Source organism: Grammomys surdaster, unplaced genomic scaffold (assembly GCF_004785775.1).
Source record: "Grammomys surdaster isolate TR1022 unplaced genomic scaffold, NIH_TR_1.0 266, whole genome shotgun sequence".
In the NCBI taxonomy this organism is placed as follows: Eukaryota; Metazoa; Chordata; class Mammalia; order Rodentia; family Muridae; genus Grammomys; species Grammomys surdaster.
Window position 1 is genome coordinate 4,108,189 of NW_021604707.1, and position 20,208 is coordinate 4,128,396.

General features: G+C 47.5%; 1 protein-coding gene across 4 annotated transcripts in view; it reads left to right on the forward strand.

Annotated features, from left to right (window-relative positions):
• Window positions 1-20,208, forward strand: part of Kirrel3 (kirre like nephrin family adhesion molecule 3) — a 555,026-nt gene that overhangs the window by 459,309 nt on the left and 75,509 nt on the right. For all 4 annotated transcript variants that reach the window (XM_028776178.1, XM_028776179.1, XM_028776175.1 and 1 more), the window contains one exon: window positions 3,514-3,663. In XM_028776178.1, the coding sequence (XP_028632011.1) occupies window positions 3,514-3,663 (150 nt within the window). The remainder of the gene's footprint in view (window positions 1-3,513; window positions 3,664-20,208) is intronic.

The window sequence follows — 20,208 nt, forward strand, 5'->3', positions numbered from 1 at the left end:
AATTGGATGAGACCCTGTCTGCTCCCTTTCAAGATAGACAGACACCTCTACTCTACCTCCCTGCCATTTGTACTTTTTTCCACTGTGTATGTATGCATGCATGCATGTGTGGTGTGTGTATGTGTGTGTTTATGTATTTATGTGTGTGTGTTGTGTATGTATGTATATGTGTGTGTAGGTAGTTGCAACCATGTGTATTCTCTTGGGGCTTTTATTGTTGCAAAGAGACACCATGGCCACAGCAACTCTTACAAAAGAAAGCATTTAACTGGGGCTGGTTTACAGTTTCAGAGGGTTAGTCCAGTATCATCATAGTGCGAAGCATGGCAGCATGCAAGCAGACATGGTGCTGGCGAAGGAGCTTAGAGTTCTACATCTGGATCCTCAGGCAGCAGGAAGAGAGAGTGACACTGGGCCTGGCTTGAGCATCTGAAACCTCAGAGCCTGTCCACAGTGACATACTTCCTCTAATAAAACCATACCTACTCTAACAAGCTCACACCTCCTAATAGTGCAAACCACACCTACTCTAACAAGACTACATCTCCTAATAGTGCTACTCTCTACTGACCCAACGGAGGCGTTTTCCTTCAAACCACCTTTACAGAACAGGCCAGAAGTCAATGTTGGGTGTCTTCTTCAGTCTCTACCTATTTTTTGAGATAGGTTCTCTCACTGAACCCAGAGCTCACCAGTTGACCAGTAAGTCCCCAAGATGGACTGGTCTCTGTTCCTTGCCCCCAATACCACCACTACACCCAACTTTTGGGGTAGTGGACCCTCATGCTTGCACAGCAAGGGTGCTACCCACTGAGCCATCTCCTTTGCCCTGACATCATTTGTATTTAAATTAGCATGTACAGAGGATAGGGGTAGACATGGTAGCCAATACCTGTAATTTTAGCAGTTGGGGAAGTGACATAAGTTCAAAGCCAGCTCACATAGTTTATCCTGTGATAATCTTCACCCATGAGGCCCCTGGTTTGCTGATAAGGAAGCTGAGACCCAACAGAGCTAAAGTTCCAGATAACAGAGCAAGAAAGTGATAAGTGGGGGTTTGAACCTACATACCATGACTAGAAGAACCTAGATGCTCTGAATCTTTGCCTCCTTTGAGAAGACAGAGCAAGGATCCCATGGACAGAGTTATAGATTCCTCCGAAGCTGTGCTTCTGTGTGTGTTTTCCAAAGAAGCTGCCAGTCCTTGAGATAGTGTCGCAGCTCCCTGCCTAATTAGGCAAATACAAACAAACCCATCACTGATGTTTTCCACAGCTCATGAGAGTGAAATCCTGCTGCTGATGGCTTGTAAGACAACAACAACAACAACCAAAAAGAAAAAAAAACCCACAAGTTCCATCTAAGATGCCTGCAGGGGACAGACCTAATTGCAGAACAGCAGGATGGGGAGCTGGGCTAGAGGGCAGGCTGGACAGCTGCACAGAGGCCAGCAGCAGTTGGCAATCCAGCTTCATCTGCTTGGGCTTACTCCTTTTGCCCATCAGAAGGCAGGAGAGTGGGAGACGGGTAGGCAGTGTCCTCCTTGGGTGCAGCTGATCTTTGGCATCATTTTTGGTTGGCCCTGCTCAGCTGTGGAAAGCAGGGTCCTTTAGTATCATGATGAGGTCAGAATGGTCTCAGTTGTAGAAAAGCCCACAGAACATGCTGACAAGCCTTTTGGAAGACCATGGATCCCCACCTCAATGACCAAGGATAGGCAGTGATGGGTCCTGGTCCAATCACCCACAGTCACCCACCCTGTCCCATCTCTCATCTACCCTTAGCTTATCCAGGGTGGGCTCTGAGAAGAGAAGGCAACCAGGGCAGAACCAAAGTAAGGACCCTATGCATAATCCCATGATGCAAAGACTGTGGGGAGAGCAGAACTCAGGCGAGGAAGGTAGAAGGATAACGTCCTGATAGGACAAACGTAGAGGCTTAGAGCCCGAGACCACAGAGAGAGCATCGGCCTATCTATGGCCAGGGCTGCAGTCGGTGTTTGCATTCAGCCTGCTGGCCGCAGCAACTGCTGAATGATTCATCGTCTTCAAACTTTATTCATCTATTATTCATTGCCAGTGTGTATGTACTGAGGCCCCAAATTCCTAAGTGTCCTGAGTGCCTCCTAAGTGCTTAATCAGGCCCTGGGGCCTGGAGATGGGAAGTAGGAATGCCCAGAAATGGGCAGGTATGGTTCATGGTGCGTGGTACCCAGCTTTCCTAGATGTCCTGTACTCTTAGATTCCTGGGACAGAGCTTCTCTCTTGAAGTCACTCTTGACTCCGTCCAAGTAAATACATCCCTCATTCATTTTCCTCCCATTTTTTCTTCCTTTATCTTTTATTTGTGAGTCTCCGACTCTCTCCCTCCCTTCTCTCCATCTCTCCTTACTTCCCTCCTTGTCCCACTCCCGCCTCTGCTTCATATTAGCAAACACTACTGAATATGGATGGCATCTTCCCAGAGCCAATACCCCACAGCCATGCCTTCCTGCTCAGCATATCCTGTGCTTTGTCTCTAATGCTCACTTCTCCCATTCTCCTTAGAACTTAGAACCACCCATACACACACACACACACACACACACACACACACACACACACACTGGGAAATTCTTCCTTTTATGCTGGGTTTCACTGAGATCAAAGGTCTGAGCAAGGGCCAGTCGGCTCCCACTGCCTCTTCGGCACCAGTACTCACCCTGCCACCCCAGCTCTCCCTGAACTAGGAAGGCCCAATCATTTTAGCCCAGGAAATAAATTAGCAATAGACAGGTAAACAGGAGGAATTGTGGGAGACATCCATAAAGTAAAAGGCTCAATAAAATGGCCTGAAGCCTGTTGTTCTGATAGCACCTTAGGGAGCCAATGAGGTGGCTCAGCAGGTAGAGGTGCCCACTGCTATCCCTAATGACCCAAGTACAATCCTTGGGACCAACATGATAGAGAACTGACTGACTCCCACAAGAAGTCCTCTGACCTCCACTTGGGTGGCATATATGTGTTCACACACCCACATATAAAGGAACAAACAAGCAAGTAAAAAAAAAAAAAAAGAAAATTTTTTTAAAAAAAAATATAGAAACAAAAGCTTGAGTTTGTTGGGAACGAATGGCTTTGTGAGTTAGGGAAGGAGCCAGGAAGGAAGCTACCCAGAAGTAGCTATTACTATAGAAATAAAATTTTACTTAGGAAATAAAGTATTACTATAGAAATAAAGTTTCCAGTGTATTTAGTCATCAGAAGGCCACCTGAGGTCAGCTCTGCCCAGGCAAGGCATCAGACCCCATAGCCAACTTTCCAGAAAGATTTGCCTTTGGCAGAAGGAAAGAAATCAAACAGGAAGACCTCTGCCTGGTCACTGTTCACTAGATGTATATATCCTTCTGCAAGAGTGATTTTTTTGAAGCCATTCTATCTAAGGAGTCATAATATCTCCAAATGTTCCCCCCACTCACCGGAAATTAGCAGCAGGACTGTTTTGATCTCTCACAGCTGTCTGCTTTCTCCCCAGGTTACCCCCAGTACCTGGTGGTGGGGAACCACCTCTCAGGAGAGCATCACCTGAAGATCCTGAGGGCGGAGCTGCAGGATGATGCCGTGTATGAGTGCCAGGCCATCCAGGCTGCCATCCGGTCCCGCCCAGCACGCCTCACAGTCCTAGGTAGGTCACCTACACACAAGCATGCAGGGATGGCATAAGGACTCAGGGAAACACCAAGGGTTCAACTACTGGAGGGTCCTTCTACAAGATAGTGATGGGAGGCTCTCCTTTGGATGCCATTCTATCTGACTCCACCTACTTTTGCCCTCTTCTCTCTCTTCCCATCCAAAGGGGGAAGGTAAAGTTCCCTCACCTTAGGAAAACATATCGACACCAGCCTATTCTTGTCCTACCCCATGCATTTGGCTGCACCTTGGGGATTAGATGAGGGTCCTAGATTCTCTGCAGTGTAAATGAGGCCAGGTCTGTTGTAGCAGGAAAAGTGCCAGGAAAAGAATGTGACAGAATCTAAAAGACCTTTCTTCCAGAGCTCCAAAAGGGCCAGAAAAATCTCTATATGTCCTGACCCCCTCCTAAGAATGAGCCTCAAGTTTGGTCCTCCATGACTTCAGTGTGCATCAGGATAACCAAAGATCCTTGTCCCAGAGGCTTTCTACCCCAGTCCCCTTGGAGTCCTGGTTCTCGGGTCATTCCAGTGAGATTTCACTTCATTTCCTTATTCTTACAATTTTCGGTCCTGGTTTTTGTTTTGCTTTGTTTTGTTTTGTTGTCAAATGTCCCTGGGACAACCTTCCTGAAGAGGTCCCTAGTCCCCTAGGTAGACCTGCCAGAAGATCTGGTGAGGTGAGGACTTGTTCAATGATGCCTTAAGCTTCCCTATTTTGGTTAAGAGTCCAGCGCTGTCACCTCCTTCTTCTGGCCATATTTTGCAGAGAAAAGGGTTATAGGGAAACAGTTCTTTCACATAAGTGATAATCATTCTAGCAAAGCCACTCCCAGCAGCTCTCTGAGCTTGTCCAGACTGGGTCAGGGATTGTTACTCCAGGTGCGAAACTGAGGCTCAGAAAAGCAGAAGGCCTAGCCCAGGGTCTCCCTGCTGGAGCTCTGTGTTCCACCTCCCTGACCCCCCTTGGGTTGCATCTCTGCCAAGTCTGTGTGGATAGGGCCTGGGCAGGCAAGAGAGAGAAGCCCCAGCCTGGCCTTGGCTGCCTCCTGGCAGCTGCTGTGGAGCTCTGATGACAGAGTCGGCAGCTGGGATGCAGCTCATGCTCTGAGATGAAATATTTAAGAGCGTGTCGGGTTATCTTCAGATCTACACAGCTAAACACAAGGGGTGCGTGATTCTTAGTGCAATGGCAGACAGGCCACAGAGGACCATTTAGCAGCTCCGTCTGCGCTAAGGCTGAGAGGGGAGGCTTCAGAAGCTCACCACCTCCAAGCTGGGAGCCAGCTCTGCCTGGCAGGAAAGGGGTGGGAAAGCCCTTTGCGGAGCAGACGGGTTGGGAGATGGGGCCAGGCAAGGCATGTTTTATGGGAGAGACAAGGACATTACAGAGAGAAGTAGCCATTTTCTTTTCCCCCTTGAGACGAAGCTAAGTTGAGAAAGGGCTGCCATCCGTTGTAAGGCTGAGAGAGGAGATGGGGAAGACTGGGTATGTTTCCTGGTTTGGCCATTGACTATAAACTGGCAGAACAGATCTGCTATGGGTAGCTGTAGGATATTCGTCTTCAGAGACTACTCAGCCCCTGTCTTCAGAAAACCTTCCTCTGCTCCCTCACACCCTCCATGAAGCTGCCAGAAACTGCTGGAAAGAGAAGACCTAAGCACGATCCATTCCTCTGATGCCATGCAGGAGCTAAAACAGAACGTTACCTCGAGATACAGAAGACCCACCAGCCAAGCCTGGCCACTTAAGCCTTCTCAATCCCTACTATCTCAGTTAATCAACAGATTACACTGGGTTGAAACTCCATGTATTTTTGCATGTGCTTTACTGATAAACTTTTGAGAGGACTCAGAGAGGCAAATGCATGCACAGGCGGTCACACAGCTTAATTAACATTTAAAATCAATTCCACGTTTCCTAGCTCCAGACCAACGCTCTTTGCCCTAGCTTCTGGTCCCAAATGCCAGCAGAAGGTCATCTGTCCTCCTGGTTCAAAGCCAGCCTTCTCAGAATAGAGCCTCAGGATCTGAACAGACCCAAATTTGTTTTGGGGTCACCTCTAAAAGATATTCATTCTTCTCTGTGTGCCTATCAAAGCCTTGGCATGCCACTGTCCCAGGGCACAGAGCTGGGTTTTCGTGGTTGAGATATTTGTTCAAGCCTAGAGGTCAGTTGGGAGACAGCATGGTAAGGGCCCATCAGGGTACCCAGAGAATTCCTGTAGATAGAAAGGAAGCTCTGGGTGGCATCTCCCACGTCAGCCATCCTCCCAAGCAAACTGGATTGGGGCAGGGGGTGGCGGAGGATGCTGCCAGGCTTCACATTCAGGACCTCAGCTATTTCTGCAGGTGAAGAGTTCCCACTTCCCCACCCTGGGGCATCTGAGGGTCTCTCCAAGTCTTGCAGATCCTCTCTAGGCTCCTGGTCCTGCAGGGCTCCACTCCCCTACCACCCCTAACTGGTAGCCAACCTTGCCACTGGAAAGGGTTCCTGGTCTGAGGATAAAATATATACAATGGTTGTTAAGAACTCTTATGGCTGTTAAAGCTGCTTTCCTTCCCCACCAACCAAGACCCCCTACTTCCTACGCTCTGACATCTCAGCCCAGGAAAAGTGTCTGGGCCGGTTCCCTAAGGAGAGAAGCTTTCCCTGTGTTCCAGGAATAGGAGAGCTTCCTAATTTACTCTGTATTTGCCTGAGATATATTTTTAATTAAATAAAGTAAGAGCTTGATTAGAACCTGCAGAAGATGTGAGGGCAGCATCAGATGGTATTCCCGGCAAAATCGCAAAGCAAACACTCTGGCTGGAACACGGGGAGTCCCCCGGAGGTCTTCCATCAAAGCGCCAAGTGAGGAGGCCAAATACGGGAGATTATATAGCCAGCAGATGTGCGCTGTTAAAACATGCATCTGCCGGCAGACAGTGTGCTCAAAGAAGCCAGGGGGCCAGCTCTCCAAGCCTGCCTAGCTCGGGGAGGGGATGGGGACCAGCCCAGCAGCCAAGCCTAGAGTCACAGACACTTTAATTAGCCTTGTGTTTGCTGCACTCAGATGTAATCAGGCAAGAACTGACTCTGAGCAGAGCTTTCGATTCCCTGGGAGGCAGAGGGGAAAGGAGCCACAGAATGAAGGGAAGATGGGGGAGTGAATTGTACCTATGAAACCAAGCACCCAGACAAGTAAGCTGTAACCCTGGTTATAGTTGGCTTGAGTTGCCTCCAGCAATCCAGACAGCTGCCAAGGGGCTACCCTTGACTCAGCCTATGTCAGCACCGAGATCTTTTCAGACACACATCAACTCAGGAAGTCTTGCTATCCAGGAAAGAACCTCAGACTTAAAGTCAGCTGTGTGACCCTAACACTTACTCAACCTCTCTGGGTCCCAGTTTCTTGGCCCTGTGAAATATGAGGTGATGACTAAACAAATGGTGTCTAAGAATTATTCAGCTCCCAGAAGGCCTTATTTCCAGTCAGAGGAGTCCAGTATGCTGCACCGACTATTTTAAGAAAATGGGCCATTCCCCACTGGAGCCAAGATCTGAGTGGTGCCTGAGGCCGAGAAGGCAGCTGTGATGCTTTAGACAGCAGGCCACCTTGAAGCTAGGAAACAGGGCCTCAGAAAACCCCATCAGACCTTGGGCCAGGCCTCCCTAGGCACCCAGCTTTCACACAACTTTACCCATCACTGCAGCGCTCGGCTTAGATCAGCAGTTCTCAACCTATGAGTCATGACCCCTTTGTGGGGGTCAAGTGACCCTTTCACAGGGGTCATATGTCAGATATCTTGCATTTCGGATATTTACATTATGATTCGTAACAGTAGCAAAATTACATTTAAGTATCAATGAAAATAATTTACTGTATTGAAGGGTCACAGCATGAGGTTGAGAACAGATGCCTTAAATGGACATCACAAGACCCAGACATACACCGTGTAGAGCAACGGAACAGTAGGACCCCTGTGGAGGAGGAACCCTCGATGAGGAAAGAGAGTGCCCATCTAACAAGAAAAACTGTGTGTCACTTCATCCATTTTAAATCAGTATACCAATGTATATACAGCAGAACCTACACTCTTACCATGTGCAGGAATGTCAGGGTCAGGCCTGCACTTGACTACAAGGTCATTACACTTGATCTTTCCAAATGCCAGAAGACTCAGGTAGCCAAGACTTCCACCAAAGAGGAATGGAGGCTATGGGTTCGATCATAAAATGTGTCCTGAATGCTTCTCATGTCTTGTTATTCAAGATTCTTCAGTAAGTAGAAGATGAAGCCATCTTTGGCCTGGCAAAGCTTACATTTAGCCCGGTACAAGGCAACTGACAAATGACAATCAGATTCAACAAGTAAACTTTGTCACCATAATGTTCCCAGGTAATACATGCCATGCAAAAGAAAGAGTAAAGCTGAAGAAGGAGGACCACAGTGAGAAAAGGAGGTTGAATGTCAGCTTGTTATTAAAAGGGCTTTGCCGGGGCCATTCTCCCGTGTCCTCTTCCTCCTGGTCCAGTCTAATATTGACTCTGCTATCCTCGAGGCTCCCAATTAGAAGTCATGTTTTCTAACCAAACATGAATACATCAAGATGGAGACTAAGTCAGTGGAAATAAAGAGGGCAATCTTTCACAATGACGTCAAGGTCCAGACACAGAGAGCGCAAACTGATACGCTCCTTACCTTGGTCTCCCACAGAACAGGCAGCCATTCTGAATTTAGTTACTTCTCTTGTTGTTGTGACAGAATGACAGACAGAAGCAACCTGACTCAGAGAGGATTTGTTTTAGCCTAGAGCTTAAGGGGATAAAGCATGGCAGATGGGACCCGTTTAGTCCAAGGGGTAAGTGTCACCGGCTAGATTTCTTCATACCAGTAGAGATCAAAAGCAAAGAGAGGGATGAATACAGATACTCAGGTCCCTTTTACATTTTATTCCTTTTATTGTCTGGTCCACCATCCCACTGGATGGTGCCACCTACATTCAGGCTAGGTCTTTCCTCCTCCATTAACTCTGTCTGGAAACACTCTCACACACATGCCCAGAGGTTCGACTCCTAAATGATTCTAAGTCTAGTCGAGCTGACAATGAAGATTAGCCAACACGAGCTCTCGGTTCCAAAGCAATAGAAGGCTAGAGAGATGCTGTGACTAACATGAGCACTTCCAATCACGGATGTAAGAGATGATGTGATGCAGAAGAAGTCTGGCTTCTAGATGCTTCTGAATCTAGGTACTGGTTGGGATAAACCCACCCTGAGCTACTTGACATAAAATGATATGTATGTAGGGAGAGTTGAAACGTTTTAGAGAAGTGGGGAGAAGTTGTCTCTGTACTACAGAACCCAGAATCCCCGTCATGGCCCTGAAGGTCCCTGAAGTGTGCCATCTTCCTTCTCCCCAGTATTATCCATTACCCCTTAGCCCCAAACACCTGCTTTGTTCATGGTGCTTCGGGGCCTGCCTCCAGCCCTTCCTACAATTTATTCTGCATCTTCCCTTGGCTAAATACTGCCCATCTGACAAGATACACTCACATCACCTCTCCTAGGAAGATCATTCCTGAAGATTCCACAGCCTGACTATTGTCCTTTGTGTTCCTTCTGCCGTCTGTCTGCTCCATGGCAACAACATGTTATATTGAGAGTGATATTTTCCTGTCTGCTTCTAACATGGAACCTGACAGGAGCATCTAGCAGCCTTCATACCCAGCCTGGAAATACACACTGGGTGCCCAGCGAATGTTCATTACGACAATCGCAGCAACAGGACTTGGGGATAGCTAGAGGAAGAATAGTGTGAGCAGAGAGTAGTCCAAGCTCAAATGAAAGTTAGTGTGGCATGGTATTGTCTGATATGGTGTTGTATGGTGTGATGCTGAGTAATATTATGTGATATGGTGTTATATTGTTGTATGGTGTGATGTCCTGCAACACAGACAGTATTATATGGTATGGTATGGTATGGTATGGTATGGTATGGTATGGTATGGTATGGTATGGTATGGTATGGTATGATATTGTGTTTGTGGGGTCGCATTGTATGTTATGGTGTTGTGTGGCATGATACTGTGTCATGTTGGTATTGTATGATGTGGTGTTTTGTGGGGTGGTAGTATGTTATGTGATATGGTGTTGAATGGTGTTGCCCTCTGTTGATGGTCGTGTGTAGTGTGACGGTATGTGGTTTTTGTATGGTGTAGTATCAAATGGTGTGGTGCTATGTGGCATAGTCGAATGGCATGGTGTTATGTGGTGTTTGGGTGTATAGTGTGATGTTGTGGTACCTAATGTTCTGGTGGGTAGTATGGCGTGGCATGGCGTGGTATGGTGTGGTGTGGCATGGCGTGGTGTGGTATGACATGTTGTGGTACATTGGATAATATTTGGAGAGACACTGTAGCCTCTCATGGTTTGGAGCCCAGACTCTGGAAGCCAGGTTTTCTGCACTTAGAACCTGGCTGCATTCCTTTACCAGTTGTATAACCTTGATCAAGTTACTGAGCTCCCCTGTGCCTGCATATGAAGTAGGAGACGTAACCATTGTGCCTTCATGGTGACAAGGATGACTTAATGAAACAGCATATGCAAGCATGTCTCAAAATAGTGCCTGATCCACTGCAAGACATGAAAGCAGACGGCTGTTATTATACTCTCCAGTTCTATCCCTGCTATTACCGTTCACTGCCCAGAATCACCACCAATCACCCTCCTTCCCAGAGCACCAGCTTCGGGCCTAGAGAAGCTTGTTCACAGAAACAGCAGGCAGGAAGCCGGATTCCCGGAGGTCCCTCCCAGGCACATGCAGGGAAGACAAGCGGAATTGATTCTTTATCTCCTTATTAAGTCTGTTTAGCCTGGGCTGCGGCCTGGTCTTAGGTGCTGTATCTCATTTGGGCTGTGTGCCTGTTTCCTGCCACATTCATTACCCTCAATCACTCCTGAATAGGTGCGGCAAACAAGCCAGAGATGGGAGGAGAGGAGAGTGAGAAAAAAAATCACACCAAAAAAATCCTTATCTTCCCAAGTTCCATACGGGAGGCAGCCTCAGTAATGTGTACCGTTTCCTTTACACTCCACTGGACACCAGGTTCTTCCCTCTCCTACTGTGCCCTCCCGGTGGTGGTCCAGACCACTACCAGTACCCCCCTCCACTCACTCCCTTTTAGCCATTACCAACCCCCTTCTTTTCTGGTGTGACTCTCCTTACCTGCCCCCCTCAGGTGACAAAGTGAACAGGACTAAAAGCTGTGGAGTTGCCAAAGTGACTGACTGAAGCTCCTCTCTTGTAAATTCAAAGTCTCAGGCTTGGGAGTTCAAGGTAGTGATCTCTGGGACCTACAGTTGGGTTCTGTGCCATCCTGAGTATCTATACCACAGTCAATGGGGCCACGAGAGATAAGGGCATTCCTGGCTTACACGGTACTGACCTGCAGGGTTGGGTTGCTCTGTGATAGTCGTCATTTCAGCCTCTGGACATGGGGCACCCTCCCGAGCTAGGGCCACCTACCATGGAGAGAACTGAAAAAGGTATCAGAGAACTAAGCCACTCCCATGGCTCCAGGAGGCCTAGGGAGCCATCAGGGTTGAGGCAAACATGAAGTTTCCATTCCCTGCTCACACACAGGATGGACAGCAGAGGTAGACCAGATACTCTTCAAAAGCTGAGAAGCCAGTACTTACCAAGTGGCCTCGAAGCCTGACGTGGCCTGTCCAGAGCCTGGCTATTTAAAGCTGGAGGTGACATCCCAAATGGACTTCCCCTCAGCTTTTGAGGCTTTCAAACCAGAACATGGGAAAGCAGGAGCTTCTTAGGATCTGCTGCACACACAAGGGCACTCAGTCTCCTGCCCTGAGACTCTACAGTCTTAATACTTTCCATCCATCCACCTCGGTGTCTCCACCTCCATCTCCAGGGAACTGAGGCCCACCAAGGCATGCCCCTAAAGTGTGATGTCACCATACCCAGAACAGTGGCAACTCCACATAGAACAGGAGATCCAGCCTGAGACTCAAAATCACACATGGCTACCCCTAGCCCTGCCACTGCCCAGCCTGAGATACAGCACCATGGTGTTTTAACAGCTCTGGCTACCTTCTCCCTGTTAAAACCAGGAGCTTGAAAAGGTGAAGTGGAAACCCACCCCACAGTTTGCCTGTAACTTTCCCATAACCACTCATGATTTGGAGGTCCACACAAAGGATATTATTCCCTGAGTCCCTCTTCCCTGGCTTCTGAGAGCAAGGATAATATGTCCTTCCGCAGTTTTAGTCAAGCATGACCCTGTGCCATGAAGAGCACACTCACCTACTCAGCAAATGTAACACACACTATAGAGGTCTGCAAAAGTCAAGACCAAATCCACTGGTGACTGTATTCGGTGTAAGACCGGTAGCTCAATGGCTTCCCTGTGCAACCTTCAGGGATCAACTGCCTGCAGAAGACCCTGGTCCATCCTACCTGTTGTGGGGCTAGTTCCTCTGGCATTGCTTGCTTCTAATTTCTAGGCAAGCTTGATAAAGAACAAATAAGAGAGCTACCTCTGTCCTGATACCCTGCTAGATTTCTTGTTCAGGTTATCCAGACTACTGGCCATTTGAAAGGGCTCCTGCTCATGCCCCCATAACCATACACATAGACACCTTGGCCTCTGAATATACATAACACACGGGTACATATACATCCCCGATATACACACACGGGTTCACATGCATCCCTGCACACAGGGAATAAGAGTGCACCTACATCATCTGTGTCTGCCTGGTAGAAGAGTGCAAATGTTGATCAAAGCAGTCAGACCTTGTTGGAAAATGGACTGGCTCTTGTGAGGTGACAAAGGTATTAACTCTTACCCTTTGTCATCCCCAGAGAAGAAAAGGGGCAGATAGAAAACCAGTTCATCAGCTTGAGTCTGCTTCTGTATTGATTTCTCCCCCAGTGACAAATGAAATGCAGAGAAAGAGTCACCGCAGATAGGAGTGGAGCAGGAATACCATGTCACACATGAATGAGCTATCCCTTTTCTGTCCTGGCATCCTGGTGTCAGCCCTGGGACTCTGAGCCAGCCCAGGGTGAGTCTAGAAAGACTGAGTTGGACAGGGAGCCCTCTAAGGGCTAAAAATAGCTCATCGCTGCTCTGCTCTGACCTCAGCCCAGGCCTGAGATGAGGCTTTCATGGCAAATTATGGATTTAAAACTGGCAATGAATCCCCATTACAGCATGAAATGAGAAAGGAAAACGCTGTTCAACAGAAGCCTTTCCCCGGCGGCCAGTGGGCTGAGGGAGGGTGGGGCTTTAGGAAAGGTTTAGCGGCAAAGTTACATATCCAGACACCCCACTCCAAGAGCAGACTCATAGAGGTCATAGACAAGGTAAATGGGGACCTGGGAGAGTGGGCAGGACCCCCACCCTGAAGGGGGCAGCCACCACTTCACACTAGACCAATACACAACAGAGGCAGGGGATGCAATGGCCTATGGCCAGAAGTCAGGTCCAGACAGTAATAGATTTTCTCTGTCTTTTGAGGGGAGGTAGGCTGGGTGGATGCAGGTGTGTACATGTGCATATGTGTTCAGCTGCATGCAGAAGCCAGAGGTCAGTGCAGAGTATCTTGCACCATCCCTCTTCAGATTTTTTTTTTTTTTTTGAGGCAAGGTCTCTCACTGAACTTGTACTCACCAACTTAACTAGGGTGGTTAACTATGAGCTTCCAGGGACCTACCCGTTTCTTCATCCTCCCATCCTCCCATCCTCCCATCCTCCCAAGCCAGGGCTATAGTTACAGATGTACATGCCCAGCTGTTTATGTGCTTGCTAGAAATCTGATCTTGGGTCCTCAATCCTACAGGACCCTTTACCAATTGAGCCAACTCTCCAGCCTCCAGTGATTAATTTTATGTAGAAAAAAAAGACGGCGCACTGTGAGTGTAGACACAGCTCAGAGGCTATGGATGCTTGTTCTTGTAGCGGACCCAGGCTCCATTCCTAAAATCTACATGGCAGCCTATCTATAACCCTATGTAACTCCAGCTCCAGGGAATGTGGCGCCCTCTTCTGGTCTCTGCAGACACCAGGCTTGCACACAATTCATATGCATAGATGAAGGCAAAGCACATGTGCACATAGAATTTTTTAACGAAAAGACATCTTGCTGTTTCTGGAGTGGGGATGGCCACAGCTTTGTTACAGTGTTGCTTCAGTTGGTCCAGCCCTGTGCCTGTGGGTTATCTATGATGCCTTTACAAGCTTCCCCATGAAACAGTACAGCCCCTGAAGCTATCTTCCTCGTACCATTTCTACAGGCTCTGGGGATGGCCAACATAACCAGGAATCCTCTATTCTGCTCCAGCAACCTACCAACACTGTAGATCCTTAGCAGGCCCAGCTGAGCCTCACATCTCCCTCCATATCCAACATCCAGCCGCCATTTACTCTGACACACTGACCCAGGGCACCAGAAGAATTGCCATCCCCTTGAGAGTAGGCACATAAGAACAACTGCAGGAAGTGCTAAGAGGTCAGTAGATACTGATAGATACAGACCCAGTCCTTGGTTCATGCATTTAAAGACATAAGGTATGTACTAAATGCACATTTAAATGAAGAGGGGGAGGGGCTGGGAAGATGGCTCCGTGGTTAAACGCTTGCTGTGCAGATGTGAAGACCAGAGGTCTGATTCCCCAAGGACCCATGTAAACGCTGGGTGAGAGTGGCGTTTCGTCTGTAATTCCAGCCCTGGAAAGCAGAGACAGGGATTCTCCACAGCAATTTGGCTAGTAAGACTGCCATATCAGTGAGCTCTGGGTTTGATTGAGAGACCCTGCCTCATTGAATATGATGGAAGAGCAGAGAGATCTAGAACAATTCCCAACCTCAACCTCTGGTGGTGTACACACACCCACCCACATGTCTGTATACCCATACACATGTGTGCCCACACACATGTAAACACACATGAGAAAAGATAGGAAAAAAATTAAGTGGGGAACTTTAAGTTGCCACAGAGAAGGCTTGATGGGGGAGAAGCTCCCTCTCAAATATTTGAAGAAGGAAAATAGATTTATTTCATGGAGCTCAATAGTGGAACCAAGCTGAGCAGGATGTGTTTTATCTTAGCAATTAAAACTGAGAGTCTGAGCTTAGTGAAGTGGTAAGCACTCTGCCTCTTGGAGTATTCAAGCAGACACTGGGTTTCCCACGTGCCTGTTTCTACAGGGACAAAATGAATTTATCCACAGATGTGAGACTCTTATTCTGAGACAGAGCTCCAGGAATTGTGGGGGAGGGCTGTCCTGAGAAGACCTAGAGTCACATCAAGATGTCCCCTTTCTAACCAGTATCTTCTCTATCACACGGTGTGCCATGGCTCTACAGACAGAACTCCCCCCACCAGAGGAATATCAGCCTGGATCAAAAGTCAGAGAAAACGTAAAGACACAGTGCTACCTCCAGGGTAGTAGCCTTGTTGCAAGGGGAGTCACAGACAACAGAGGTCATTGAGTAACAGCCAAACTCTGTGTAGCCTGCAAGCCTGTTAACAAGATCTTAATGTGTCATGGGCAATACCATGGTATGATCCAGAGCATACAGTTAAAGGAAGAGGCAGAGCCTAATATGACCTTGGTAATGCCAACCTCATGCCATGCACACCAGCTGCAAAAATAACTCAGCAACCAAAAAGCATACTAACAGGTTCAGACAACGGCAGTGAAACACAGGCACCTCCCTAAAGGAATTCCGCAGGACTCTAAGCTTGGACAGTGTCATATGCGGTTTAATATGGAGTAGGCTTTTCACCATGGTGAAAGGCAAGCTGGGACTTGGTGCCATTGTAACTGAGTGTGTCAAGGCTCCCGTTGGGAAGATAAGGCATATGCCGGGGTGATACAGGATATGACATCTTGTCAGAGCAGGAGTGGCAGCTTCATCAGAGCTGGGATACTGATGCTTAAGACACTGGCATCCACTCACAGGCAGTTCTGATCATCAGACCAGATTGCTGATAAGCATAGCGGTAGGACCTAGCTTCAAACTTCCATCCCCAAATCTGTTGCTCCCAGACCTCAGGCAGCTGCCCCTGGATATGCGACGCTGGGCACATCATCTGTTCACAGAAATGGCGGGATATCACGAAAAAAGAAAAGAAAACTCCAGTTAGTTCCTCTGCATGAGTTCTAGGGCTCCATTAGTTCACATGTGAGCATTCCCTCACCCTCTTTCCTATTCTATCCGGCAGGCCAGTGTCACCAGAAAGGCCCATTACGATGCCCAAGCTCACAAAAGAAAGATAAAAAGCTAGAATCTGAACTGGCCCTCTCCAAATGCTGTGCAGACTCACAGCTGCCTGCCTCCCACATGCAATCATGGATGGTGACTAGGACTCCATCCAGCCTCTGGGAGCTGAAGAAGCCCTTCAGAACCCTCACGGCATCTCAGGGCCCACAGAGTCAGAGTTTTATCCTGGATGGTTAACTGAAGGTTCCAGAAAGCCCTTCCTGGCAGGCCCTCAGTACACCTAGAAGCCAGGTGACCAAGTCCACCTTCTGTCCCTTTGAGTCCCACTGACAGCTGCTTTCCCTCTCTTCTGGTCACATCTCTCAGGGCTTGACGGCTGCCCTAGCTATACGGAGCAGTTGTTCACAGGCCCGAGAAACTCACACACACAGCTGCCCCCTTCTCACAAGACTACACAGCTGAGCCCTACAACCTGACTAACAAAACACTTGCCTTTTCACAAAGCAGTCAAACGTTTATATAAAGAAAGATCTTCCCATATGTAAATATGTCAGAAAAGGCTGGGAGATCACACAGATGGCATCTGGTGATGGTGGTGATGAGAAGGGAGAAGGGTGAGTGCCATACAACTTCTCCAGAAAAGCTGGCTCTGCTCTAACCCAAACACACCACTTCTGTCACCCTCTGCTCACTTCCTCCCACACACAGTCACTAGGATACTGGAGATGACCCATTTTACAGATGGGTCAACTGAGGCCAGAGTCTGCCTCTCAGAGTTCTGCATCAGCAAAAGTATCTGAAATTATTCCATCTGTATACAGGCTTTTTTTTTTCTTGTCCTTATTCACTAAATAATACAGTGTAATGGGTGTCCACATGGCATTTACATTGCATCCAGCATGTGGCCCACAGAGAATATACACAGGACATATATGAATATCATGTCATTTCATATAACGGCCATGAGCATCCATGAATTCTGATATCCAAGAGAGCCTTTTGTCAAACCTATTCCTAATTATTCTGTTCCTTTTTGGTGTTATAGGATTATTTTTCTTAACCCCATTTTCAGATTGCCCGTTGCTGGTAGAGAAATATAATTGGTTCTGTATAGGTGGAGTCACTTGTCAATAAACTCCTTCATCTGCCAAAAATGCATTTAATACGCCTGAGCTGCCAAACATCCTCCCTTAGCCACACGGTGCATGGCAGAGTAACGGTTGCATACCTTCACTAACACGGGCTGCGTGGAAACTGTGGCTCACTGCCCAGCCTCTCGAGAGTGGGGAGCCACCTCCGCCAGCCCAGGAAAACACAACTCAAAGCACGGTTTGCCCTGAATGCAAGTTGCTTTCACACCTTCATAAAACGGAAAGAAAGGGGAAAAATAAATCACTAGTTGAATCATCACCCTGTAAGCCAGGGACTATATGTAAACGGATCTTGGATCCTGTGACCTTGCTATTTTTTTTTTAATCATTGTTTTTTTCTGAATTCTGTAAGATTTTCTGCATACAGAATTATCTTGGGTGCACATAAAGGCTGCTTAATTCTTTCCCGTTCTGCAGCCTTTCATCCTTATTGTACCCATGCTGGATACAAACTGGTGAGAGCAGACACTCTAGCTTGGTTTCCAAGATTACAGAAAACCATCTCACACCACACTATGTAATGTCAGCTGGATGGCTTCCATCAGCGCTGTGCATCGGGTTGAAGGACCCATATCTTCCTGCTTTGCTGAGTTAGGTTTCTTTATTTCATTTTTAACTGACACACAAAGCTGTGTGTGTTCGTGGGGTACAACGTGACACTTCAAAACATGCATATGTCATACAGTGATCAAAGATGACTAGCATAGTCACCACCTCAAATATTCAGAATCTCTTCGTGGCAAGAGCATTGGAATCCCCTGGTCTAGCAATCTTAAAATGTACATGGCGACATTGCTAACCATGGTCACCCTGTGTGACCATGACACCAGAACTTATTTGTCCTGTCAAATTATAACTTTGTACTAATGAGGACTCTGTTGAGAGTCTTTGTCTTAGATAGTGTCAGATTCTGTGACGTGCTTTTCTGCTTTCTTAACGTGATCATATGGGGTTCATTGTTTATTCTACTAATGCACTCTATTAATTGGAAATTACCCAACAATCCTTCAATTCTCAGGACTAGAATGTCCCATTTGGTCACTCTGTTGTGTGTCTTACATTTGCTGACACTTTCTTGAGTAGTTTTCATCTGTATTCATGATGGACAGCAGCCCCTAGCTCCCTTTTCCTGTAATATCCTCATCTGTCTTTAGAATCTGGGTGTTTACTGTTCTTGTAGAATGAGGTGCAAAGTTTCCCTCTTCTATTTTCCTAGAAGGTTCCATGAAGGAGTGGTTCTGGTTACTAAAATTCGTCAGTAAAGCTATCTAAGTCCGGGGCTGTTGCTATGGGAAGGCTTTCGTTATTAATTCAATTTCTCTATTTGATTTGGTCAATTCAGACTGCTCCCTGGAATTTAGCCTTTGTACAAAGACTTGAGGAAGGAAGGAGTTAGCTGTCAATCTTAGAGCAAAATCTACTTGCCTTGAAAACAGCAGAGTTGCAAAAGGGTTCTTAACAGAGGGGCAACAGGATCTGATGTTTTTAACACACATACATACACACACACACACACACACACACACACACACACTGGGCTGGGGGACAGATTGTAAAGGGACTCGTGAGGGAGACCTCTGAGAGGCTGCTATGGTCACTGAGACCAGGGCAATGTGGAGGTGCAGAACTGATGTTCAAGAAAGGAACCCAACTTGTTGCCGAAGTTTCTTCCTCGGGCCTTTCAGCTCTGTAAAATGGGATGTAAAATTCAGAATGCTTGCAAGCGTCTCTGAGACTGAGCTCCACAATCTCACCCCCTGGAATTTAAGAATGCTTGTTCTAGACCCATCTGTTGGTCAGTCCAAGCTGCTGTGGCAAACACCAAGTTGTGGGTGGCTTAATTATTTATTCTGCACAGTTCTGAAGTTAGTCTTCATTCTAAGAGCAAGGCACCAGCCGGGCTGGGTTCTGCTGAGCAAGCAGTTGCTTTAGGTGCCTACTAGTCCTTTCCTGGGGCATGACCACAGACAGGGATCCCCTCTTCTTTTACTAGGGACACTAACGCCATCGAGAGAAGACTACTGCTCCCATGCTATCATCTAACTTGGGTTTCTCCCCAAACGCCTCATCTGTAAACCTTTTTGTCATTGACGGTTGAGATTTCAGCATCCCCCCTGTGTCCCTACCACTCTGAACCTACCAGATCTCATCTCACTTTGGAAGCTAAGCAGAGCTAGGCCTGATTAGCACCTAGATGGAAGAGTTTTAACATATGAGTTGGGGTTCAGGGGATCCATAGATGTTCAACCCACAGTAGCCCACCTCTGCAGTGTGTGCGAAGTGTCGTTTGGAAAGGTTGAAGTACTGCCCCACAACCTCCTAACTAAGCAGATATAGAGCCAGCCATGCACCCTGCCGTGGGAAATTATCTCAGAACACCTCCACCTAAATCAATGAGACCACTGTCCCCGACTTGAGTCTTTCAGAGAGAGCAGGTGCACCAACTTAGCTCCTGTTCCTCTTCCAGCCTCTAGTACACACACCTGCCTCCCAGGCTAGGACCCCCACCTCGTTTTCCACATCACCTGGACAGCTGCTGTCGTCATCCACTCCCAGCAGGTCTAAGAGCAGGCCTGTCACCAGCCCAGCACACTTGGCACTCAATAGCTCAGCAAAGCTATCGCTTATCTGCCTACGAAAATAAGAGTCCTTGGTTATTATCTGTATGGCAATCTTATCTAAACAGATTCGGGTGGCAAGAACAGAGAGGAAAATAATTAAAGGGGGAGGAGGTGAAATGTTAACATTATTATTATTTAAGTGCTGCAAAGCTTTCAGTTTGTGTTTTTCTACCGGTGACACCAACGAGGGGCGGGGTTGGAGGAGAATCGGCCGGGCCGATTATCAAAGCTGCACACCCGCTCACCCCTCTGCCTCACTGCCCATAAATCTTATTAAACAGCTTCCATTGACAAGACAGAAAAAAATAATTAAGGCAAAGGTGGGTGAAATGTTGATGTTATTACGGCCTGTTCAGCTTCTACGCCAGTGAAATGCAACGGAGGGAAATCAGTTTGCAAGATTACCTTTCCGAGGTGCTAAACGGAAACAGAGCCTCAGGAAGCTGCATGCCAAGCAGAGAACAGTGACAGGCCAGGACCGGTTCCAACCCTGTGTCCGTCTCTTAGGAGCCTTTAAGCCCACAACTTACCT